This window comes from Magnolia sinica, chromosome 14 (assembly GCF_029962835.1).
Source record: "Magnolia sinica isolate HGM2019 chromosome 14, MsV1, whole genome shotgun sequence".
In the NCBI taxonomy this organism is placed as follows: Eukaryota; Viridiplantae; Streptophyta; class Magnoliopsida; order Magnoliales; family Magnoliaceae; genus Magnolia; species Magnolia sinica.
The window spans coordinates 17141697-17152655 of NC_080586.1; the positions used below are offsets into that span (position 1 = coordinate 17141697).

The 10959-nt window shown below is 37.9% G+C and overlaps 1 protein-coding gene across 1 annotated transcript; it reads right to left on the minus strand.

Moving 5' to 3' along the window:
* Nucleotides 1–5892: 5892 nt before the first annotated feature.
* Nucleotides 5893–7443, minus strand: LOC131225409 (putative germin-like protein 2-1). Its single transcript, XM_058220942.1, has 2 exons — nt 7270–7443; nt 5893–6711 (listed from the first exon to the last, which is right to left on the minus strand). The coding sequence occupies exons 1-2, from the start codon at nt 7385–7387 to the stop codon at nt 6176–6178; spliced, it is 654 nt and encodes a 217-aa protein (XP_058076925.1). The 5' UTR covers nt 7388–7443; the 3' UTR covers nt 5893–6175.
* Between the last annotated feature and the right edge of the window lie 3516 nt (nt 7444–10959).

Consider the following 10959-nt stretch of genomic DNA (forward strand, 5'->3'; position numbering starts at 1 on the left):
TTCGCGTTAATGAATGAATAAACTCTAAAATTTGTGCTCTATTTATAGGTGAAAATATTATTCTCTCAACAGGTCTAAGGGTCGGTTCGACTGGTTGAAAGACCAACAAAATTTTAAAATTTTTAGCCCGATAAGATAAGGCCATTACTCGACTGGTTGAGCGGCTTGCTTGACTGGTCGAGTGGCCTGCTCGACTGGTCGAGCCCTGCACTTGACTAGTCGAGTGGGACCAGAAATGCTTGCTATACTTTGAGTCGAGCCTGCACGACTGGTCGAGCACTGTTCACTCGACTGGTCGAGCAGTCTCTAGGACTGGTTGAGGATCTAATAAAAAATTTCAAAAATTCACAGCAAACCTTGGACTGGTTAAGAAAACTCTTAGACTAGTTGAGCCAATACTTAGACTAGTCGAACAAGGTTTAAAACTAGTTAAGAAAATGACCTATAAACAAAAGAAATGACCTGCAAAGAATACGCAATGAATATGACACAATCTAGGGTCAATCTAAGGTCATCCAAACCTGTTTATGAGTAGGAACATTTGAAACATCATTCGCTTCAAATTCTTAAATACTTGTGATACTTGAAGCTTAAGTTCGATGTCTTGAACTTGAGCTTGAGTCACGCTTAAGTTCTTGAGTCTTTAGTGTTCAGTAGTTGGATTTCAAACTTGAACTTGAGTTCTTGAATATGATCTTGAAACCACGAACTTCAACATGCTTCACTTCGACTTGAAGATGTGGGCAAGTTCAATAAAGATCCAGAGAACTTTGAAATGTACGAACCTGATCACTTCAACTCAAAACATGATACAAATACTATATAGTTTGGAATAAAAAAATATGACAACACAATGGGTGATGCTAGGTTTACACAATAGCATTTACACATCGATTTCATTGGACCATTCCCCAAATCCTTTGAAATTTTATACATTCTGCTGGCAGTAGACTATGTCACTAAATGGGTGAACCGATCCATGCCAGAGCAATGACCATCAAACGGTCATTAAGTTTTTAAAAGAGAACATTTTTTTTCCAGTTCGGAACACCTCGAGCCATCATTAGTGATGGGGGCTCATATTTTTGTAATAGGCTATTCGTGAACTTAATGAATATGACATCTCCCACAAAGTAAGCACTCCATACCACCCATAAACAAGTGGGCAAGCTGAGATTTTCAATAGAAAAATTAAATACATCTTGGAAAGGACGATTAACCCTGACCGTAAGGATTGGTCAATCCAATTAACTGATACCTTATGGGCTTATAGTACCCCATTTAAGACCCCTATTGGAACGTCTCCCTTTAGACTTGTCTATGGAAGGCTTGCCACTTGCCTGTGGAGTTGTAACATAGAGCCTACTGGGCAATCAAAACTTTGAATTTCAATCTAGATAACGCTGGCTCCCTACACAAACTTCAATTAAATGAACTCGAAGAAATCCGGAATGATGCGTACGAGAACTCCAGAATTTACAAGGACAAGATAAAGGTGTTTCATGACCAACACATTCTTTGAAAATCATTCACACTAGGTCAGAAAGTCCTCTTATATAATTCTCGGTCACATCTCTTTCCGAGCAAACTCCGATCTCGTTGGATTGGCCGCTTCACTATTACCAATGTTTATCTTCATGGGGCTATTGAGATAAAGAATCTGAACAATGGCAATGAATTCAAAGTAAATAGACATCGATTAAAGCCATTTGTTGAGAATTTTAATTAAGAGGACATGTCCATACCTCTAATTGATCCTGTTTACCAAGATTGATCTCCTAGTTTGATGGAGGTATAGTTAGGTTTATTGCTTTTATAGAATTTATGATTAGGATAGTTTGCTTCTGCTATTTTAGGATAGATTGTTTTCTCTTTGTTTATGATAGTTTGCTTTTCAGTTGTTTAATTCTTGTGCTAACCCACCTTCACGCTGAGATCCTTTGAAAAAAATTTCAATGTTTATCTGTTTGGAAAGCGATAAGTTATGTATTTAAGACTATTTTGAGTATAAAGATAAGATAGGAAGTAAATTTTGAATTATTGGAGTTTGATCAACTAAGTAGCATATCACTTACGGTCCTTGCAATCAATTGATTAAGAGGAAGTTTGAATATTATATTAATCTAAATCACAAGACATTCAAATTGTTTTCTGTGAATAATACTAGATTTTCTGATTGTCAGTATGATGGTCATTGAAAGATATTGAGAACCGAGTCTGAAGAATTTTATCCACCTTAAAAGAAGAAAAGAACCAGTTAAAAATTGGAGATCGATAAAAAGGGTCATGAATGGTGAAAAGATTGACAAAGTCTGAAAAAGAATAAAAAATCTGAAAAAATAAATAAATAAATAAATAAACAAAAAAATAAATAAATAAATAAAGAGAAAAATAAAAAAACAAAGAGAAAAGATGAGAAGATTGAATGAATACAAAGGACCATCGATATAAAATTAAAAAACTGAAAAAGAAGGAAAAGGGGATAAGCTCGGAATCAGTACTAGAGTTTTCAACAAATCTTGAAGTGATGAGCATGGCTAACATTATGAAAAGATAGTATTTTTACTAAGCACGTTGAAAAACTTGATATGTGAACTATGATCTGACTTAATGTATAAAGAACTTATTTGATTGATTGCTTATGTGATTCGGCTCTAAGTTTTCAAAATCTCACTTCCTCATCTTAAGTCTACTCATTCATAATTGATTACACAAAAGATTGTTTTCTAAAAAAGTTCAAACAATGCGCATTGAAGTTTATTTTTCACATATTTTGCTTGGGACTAGCAAAATGATGGTTGGGGATTGGGTTGAGGGTCAAATATTGCATATTATTCCCCATTTATGACTTGGTTTTATGAACATGATAATGCTTAATGTTCTATTTTAATCATGTTTGTGTTGTAAGGTGAATTTAAGAGCTTAGATTGAAAAGGATGTTAAAAGCATGGATTTAATGCTCATGAATCACCAAGAAAAGGATGGATCCTAAAAGACCAAAAATGAAAAATTCACATGCCAAAGATCTAAGAAAACCAAGTGAGGAATAAAGAGCATTGAAGACTTGAAGTAAAGAAAATGGACCCTAAAAATCTGTCTCCTTCGACTAGTCCCTCGACTAGTCGAAGATCCACGACTCGAACTCCAGCGAAAAAAATCCTGTAAATTCCTATCATCCTCGACCAGTCGAAGGTGACCCTCGACCAGTCGAAATCTGTCCTCGATCAGTCAAGGATTACACAGATGTTGCTCAGACTGCGTAAACTTGAGGCAGTTTCTGGAATTTTCCAACTCGGTGCAAAAGGAAGTGATATACAACTATAAATAGAAGTCCCCAGGGCATTCATAAGCATTTCTAGGGTTTGAGGAGTGGAGCAAAAGGATGGAGAAGCCATTGTCAAGAGTTTTTCTTCCTTTGTCTTAGTTGTTTCATGCTTTTCTTAAGAGATTTTAGTTCAATCATGTCCATGATTGGATAAACCTCTTAACTAGGGCTAAGAGGTAAAGTTTGTAGCGTGATGGGATGTTTTCTATTGCTTTTATTCATATTTAAGTTGAACTCTCTTTGATTATAGTTTGATATTTAAGGAATACTTTCAGTTTTTAATGGTTTATTATGACTCAAATTACAATAGATCTACGATAGCTTTGAGGATGTTCTTTTCATGTATTAAGATTGTAAAATTAGAAAACCCTATTATTCACCATCGTCCCTTAGGCATGGTTGGGTGATGGAATCCCTTCTAATCTTCATGATTCTCTTATGTTTGTTTATGAGATTGGTATATCCTATTGTGAGCCATTGTCTCCTGGGCATTGTTTTGTGATGGAATCACTTCCAGTTCTCACAACTCTCATCCATTGAGAATTAGGTCAAAGGAAGTTCAAATTGGTTTTACTGAGATATCTTCCAACTAGATAAGATGAGACTCTGATTGCAGTTGTGTCATTGAATCAAGCATAGATCTCCCTGATCTATACAAGTGGATTCTTGGAAACCCTAGCTCCCACTTTGAGTTGATAGTTTTCATAATCACTCACAATTACTCTTTTATTCTAGATTTAGGTTTAGATCTTAATCTACTTCTAATTCTAGTTGCTTTCAGAATACACACAAGAATAGTCCCTGTGGATTCAACCTCGGTCTCAACGAGTTATTACTACCTCGTGACCCTACACTTGGGGTTGTGAACAATTAGTTCTCTTCAAACTTATGAGTTGAATTTTAGAGCTCCTAAAATCAAGTCCATTGCTCTTAAATCTTATAAATCTAATTCAAAGGATTCTAATATAAATTCTGATATTGAAGAAAATGAAGATAATATGTCTATGTTATCAAAGAAATTTTATAGAATTTCCAAGAATAAGAAATGCACTTAATTTCAAAAACCATTTGACAAAAGAAAATGAAATTCAAAATTTTAAAAATAAAAAAGTAAAAGACACCCAATATTTTAATTATTCTGAATATGGGCATCTAGCTTCTAAATGTACTAAAAAAGATAAATCTAAAAGAAAAGGTATGATAGCTACTTGGGATGAATTATCAGAATCTGAAACTAATTCAGAAACTGACAAATCAGACCAGGGAAATGTAAATGAATTAAAAGCCTTAATGACTATAGCCAGAATCACTTCTTCAGATGACTATAATATGTCTGATTATGAAACTCTAAGAAGTAACTCTAAAAATGAAGATGATCTTCAAGATGCATATGATGCCCTATATAGAGAAAGTTATAAGATTGTGACTAAACTGAAAATTCAAACAGAAAATTATGTTAAACTACAATTAGAACTTGAAAAAAATTATTTTTTAAAAATCTTATTTTTCCAATTGTTTTGAAAAAAACAAAGTTAGATTTGACTTTAAAAATTTCTGAATTGCGAAAACTTAAATATAAAAATGAGAATTAAAATTTAAAGTTTCATTCCTTCAGAGTTCAAAGGACACTTAGAAATATACTCATGGTAATCAAAAACTTGAAAAACTATTAACATCATCTCCACGGTGTGGTAACAAGTCTAGACTAGGTTATATTAAAAATAACTCTTTGAAATCTAAGGATTCTGCTCTTACCTTTATAAAAGGAGAATCCTCGAACTCTAAAGTAAAGACTTTAAAGGAATCATACTATAAAAGGAATGACTTCAAAAATTCAAAACATTTTGAAGCCTCTAATATAAAAACTACTGTTAACTACCACAAATATCAAATGAATAATAATAGAAATCCTTCTTTAGTTGATAAAATTGTGGACTTGCTTAGAGAGCCATTGAAATTCAACTCTAGTAAGACTGGAGTATATAGAGACAGGAGAAATCTAGACCCTCCTAAAACCAGAACCATAATGAAATGGGTTTCAAAGGTTAAGTGTCTTGTTATCCATACAATTTTCAAAGCAAATAGTCATTAAAGATGGTACCTAGATAGTGGATGTTCGAGACACATAACAAGTGATAAGGCTATACATCCACTAAATAAATGGTGGCTCGGTTACATTCGAAAATGGAAGCAACTGCAAGATTGTTGGCGAATGTAATGTACAACTTCCTAACCTGCCTCTCTTTGAAAATATTTTATATGTTGAAGGGGTAATAAATAATACTTTCTGAGCATATCTCAGATCTATGATAATAAGCATAACATAAAATTTTCAGATCACTGATGTGAGATAATTAATGAAAAAGGACATGTAATATTAAATGGTCGCAGACCTTCTAAAAATTACTATATAATTGATGACTCTTGTTCAACAAATCATTCATGCTGCATGGTCCACACAGACGAGACTGAACTATGACATCAATGTCTTGGACATGCAAATTATAAAGATCTAAATAAATTGAGCAAAAGAGATCACTTACGTGGCCTACCCAAGCTGAAAAAGATAGAAGGGTATATCTGATTGATGGGGTAGATGTATGACAGATTACGGTGGGGACTACACAGCTCAACCTCATGGCAAGCTTCCCATGAGGTCGACCTCATATTACCATTTCTTGTGGAGAGAGAGCGCACAATTACCTAAACAAAATCAAATAAACAGAAGCAAATAAAACCTTTTATTTACTTATACTTTTTTTTAGTAACATTGCTTATTTAAACAGAAGTTCTCCTTTAATAGGTCACGCAAACATTTCTTATTTGACGATAGCATATCTGCTTAATTATCTAGAACTGTGCCTGGATTAAATCAATCACTTTCTTGTCCACTTGGAAGGCCTTTGCAAGAATATCATCGGAGATGGGCGGGTTTGAACCGAAAACGGCATTAGCTATGATGATGAGACCAGGGTTTTGGCTGCTTAGACCACTGATGGAAACTGCATTGGTTTTGTCCATGTTGAACTGGAAGTGGATGAGGCCTTCTGGGAAGACAAACACATCACCCTTGTATAGGATTTTTGTTATAAGGCGATTGTCAGGGTTGGAGGTGACGAACCCTACATAGAGCGTGCCCTCTATAACAGTCAAGATTTCTGAAGCCCGTGGATGCGTGTGAGGAGGGTTGAGACCGTAGGGTGCGTAGTCGATGCGAGCAAGGGATACACCGAGAGTGTTGAGTCCAGGGATCTGATTAACGTTGACTGCTGTCACATTGGAGCCAACGTTATTTGAAGTGTTGCCGGGCATGTCTAGCCCATAGAAGAAGAAATGATCTGCTTGCACCATCTTTGGATCCATGCACACAAACCCATTGATGAACACTGCAAAATAAATGTCGCGATAAGATCCAAGCATAACCTTTAGAGTTAAATTAATCGTTTGAAAGAGATCTAATTAAATAGAAATGCCTATTGCACTTGCTAGTTTACGTATCCAAGAACCAAGACAATCATCGTGGGCTCTACAACATCATCCAGCTCAGTTCATATGTTAAGGGACACAATATCACCATCTGGGTTAGATAATTGTTTAACAGTCCATTTCCTTTATACAAATCTGGCCCACTAGGTTCATGGTCCAGTCTATTTCTGGGTCCAAGGAATTAACAATGTGGGGCCCACCTGATGCGTTAGTTGGATTTCGTTTTTTGTCACATGTGGTGGTAAGCTCCCTCTTAGATCATGGCTAAATATATCATGGGAGTCCAAGTTCTCAACAAAAAGAAAATTAAAAATAAAAAAAAAAAAAAAAAAAGAAGAAGAAGAGGAACAAGAGAAAAAATAAATAAAAGGAAGATGAAGGAGAAGAAGAAGTAAATAAAAGAAAAGAAACAGTGGTGAGCGCATGTCATAACCAAATGCAAAGAAGAGAATAGGAACCTGGTGGTTGTGGTTTTAGTATGGCAACACAGAAGTCCTGTAGAGGACTGGGGTCAGAGGCATCTGTAAGAGAACAAGTAAATGCAAGAAGGACAAGTACAAGGATGTGAGCAGCCATCCTCGTTCTCCTAAAACCTAAAGAAGAAAGAAAGTTAAAGAAGTATCTATTGGGATTCAAAGTGAAGGGTGAGAAACAAGAACAAGGCATGCATATATTTATAGAGGAAGGTATATGGTCTTCTTGCCGAGATTTGAAATGGTCACAGTGGCAACGCAAAAGACAGGACCAGAAATATCAGTTTATAGATTAAGCCACTGTCATTCTCTAACCACTACAACTAACATCCATTTCTTAATCCTAGTCTTCGTTGCATGGGAGACGCGGTGTCTTTTATGTCTAGTCTTGGCCGTATCCACTATCTTCATATGGTAAGCTGAAAGTGCAACATGTATTGGGCCCAGCGTGATGTATTTATGACATCCATGTCTATTCATCATGTGTGGCCTCTCGTGTTCTCCTTGGCCTATCCAGAGTACTCAGCTAGGTCACACCATGTAAAATCATGCCTAAAACCTCTAAAATGATGTAGTGTGGCCACTGAGTTTTGAAATGCCTGACTTTTTGGGAGTGTTCAGTCATCTTATTGGGATGCAGCTTCTGAATGGATTAGATGCACATACAAAATCCAGTACGCTGAATACAGGAAGGTTTGGACAGGTGGGCTACCTCATCCTCACTCTTCCCCGTGGTCTCCAACCTGACCTTTGGATTGGCGTTATTTTTCGGCAACATGGAGAACATGACCGCGTGCAGGAAACGGATTGGCTACTCCCCCTGCCACCAGACCCGTGGCTGGTGGTCAGTGCTCTGTGGGCCTTACCATGATACATTTGTTTCATCCATTCCGTTCATTCATTTTTTATGATCATTTTAGATTTTTCTCCCAAAAATGAGAGGGATATACATCTCAGGTCGATCACACCACAGGAAAACAATAGTGATTGGATATCCATCATTAAAATTCTCCTAAGGCCCACTGTACTTTTTTTTTGACATCCAATATGTTGATTAGGTCATACAGGCCCAGATGAAGGGAAAAAACAAAGATCAGCTTGATTCAAAACTTTTATGCCCCCAAAAGGTTTTTAATGGTCTACGCTCATTGAACACTATTTCCTTTAATGTGGTCCACTTGATATTGAGAATATCTGATTTTTAGTCTCCTAATATAAAATGATATGAAGAAATAGATGGACCGAATGGATGAAACACATACATCATGGTGGGTCCCACAGAGCACCTACCAGCAGCCATTGGCTGGTGGCAGGGGGAGTAGCCAATCCGTTCCCCCGCGTGCACATGTTGGACAGGTTAGATGTCATGCACACGTGGTTAAGCTTTACTAAAGCTGTGCAGAAGACCTGGCCAACTTTTTTTATTTGCGTAAATGGAAAGACCATATCCACGACAGACGCGGTCTAGCCAGTCGCTGCCACTAGCCAGGAAGCTAGCGATCTGTGCTCTGTAGGCTCCACCATGGTGTATATATCTTATCCATGCCATCCATCCATTTTTACGGATCATTTTATTACTTCAAACAAAAAATGAGGCAGTTCTGAATCTCAGGTGAACCACACTACTTAAAAACAGTAGTAACCGAATGTCCACCATTAAAAGCTTTCCAGGACCCACTGTAAACTTTATTTAACATCCACCGGCCACAACGAATTGCCAGTGTAGATATAAAATGGAATCGGATTGTGTACTGAGTTACTCAATACCTTAATGGGTACTGAGTAAACGTGGAAAGAGGCTATTGGTTGTAAGATGTGGGGCCCGATCCCTCCTCCAAATGACAACAGAAACGCCGTTACCCTCTTTCTCTCTTTTTCTCTCTCATCCGTAAAAGGAAACAGAGACGTAAATGCTCATCTCTCTCTAGTGGAAAAAAAAAAAACCACCGTCGATCCTCTCCGCCTCCTCTCGCTCGGCATCTCTCTTGCTAACTCTCTCCATTAGTGCGAAAAAAAAAAGAAGAAAATGTGAGGGAGCTTGATTCACTCTCGTTCTCTATGCCCCCTCTCTCTATTTCTCTGTCTAAGAAAAACTCACGCCTCCCATCTCTAACGCCATCTCCGCTCCAACCGGGCCAAGGGCGGCCATTACAACAGGTGTCTCTCCAAAAATTAATCATATATAAAGTTCAAATGGACCACACCACAGGAAACAGTGTGAATTGAATGTCTACCGTTGTACAATTCTTTGGGCCATGGAAGTTTTCGATAAGTTTATATTTGTGTTTTCCCTTCATCCATGTCTTTATGATATTATGAATAGGTTAGATGACAAATAAAAATCACTGTAGGGCCTAGTGGGGCCTAGAAAGGTTTCAACGGTGGAAATCATTACTCATAATGTTTTCCTGTGTTATGATTCACTTGATCTTTGGATATGCTTAAATTTTGAGCTCAACGCCTTAAATTTGCTGTAAAAACGGATGGACGGTGTGGATAGATCACATACATTCAAGGTGGGCCCAACTAAGTTTACAGTATGATAAGTAAGCACTAGCGCAATCCGATTTCCACCGGAGAGAGATGAGCATTTACGTCAATGTTTCCTTTTACGGAAGAGAGAGAAAAAGAGAGAAAGAGGGTAACGGCGTTTTTGTCGCCATTTGGAGGAGGGATCGGGCCCCACATCTTACAGCCAATAGCTCTCACGTGGACCTCACCACAGGAAACAGTGTGAATTGAAATTCTACCATCGAAAATTTCTTGGGAGCCACATAAGTTTTGGATGGATCTGTTACTTATGTTTTTCCTTCATCCATCTCTGTGTGATCTTATGAACAGGTTGGATGACAAATAAACATCACTTTGGGCCCTACCAAGGTTTCAGCGGTGGAAGTCATTATTTCCACTGTTTCTTGCGGTGTGGTCCACTTAAGCTTTGGGCATGTTTCAATTTTCAGGTCAACCACTAAAATGAGATGTAAAAACTGATGAACGGCGTGGATAATATACAAACATTCACGGTAGGCCCAACTGAGTTTACTCAGTACGATAAAAGCGTACTGAGTAACTCAGTACGCAATCCGATTTCGTACAGATGAGCCACCACCGCTTGGAAAAAGAAAAGGTGGCTTTTCACCTTCTCCATGTGTGGGTAGCATCCCCAAATCGAGCGCCAAATTTCTCTCCCAAAACCTTCTTCCCTCTTCTCTCCCCAAATCGCCTCATCCCCAAATCGCGCATGCCCCAATATTTCTCTCCCAAAACCCTTCTTCCCTCTTCTCTCCCAAATCACTCCATCCCCAAATCGCGCGCCCCATCCCCAAATCCCGAAACTCTCTCTCTCTCCGACGTCCCTCCACTCCGACCTCTCTTGATATGGCTTCCATTTCCATTGCTTGTTGAAGACACCGATCTCTCGGTCATGCCCTCCTTGCTGGAACAGGGCCAAAGTCCGAGAAGGCCCGTAAGAGGAAGAAACACCAGCAACAGCCGCAGCAGTAGCTCTCCTTCTCCAACAAGCGAAGTAGTATGCTTCTCTCTCTCTCTCTCTCTCTCTCTCTCTCTCTCTCTCTCTCTCTCTCTCTCTCTCCGGGTTTCATCATGTCTGAAATATCTTGCAGAGTGGTATGGATGATACGCAGGCACTTAAAAATTGCGTACGTGTCATACATG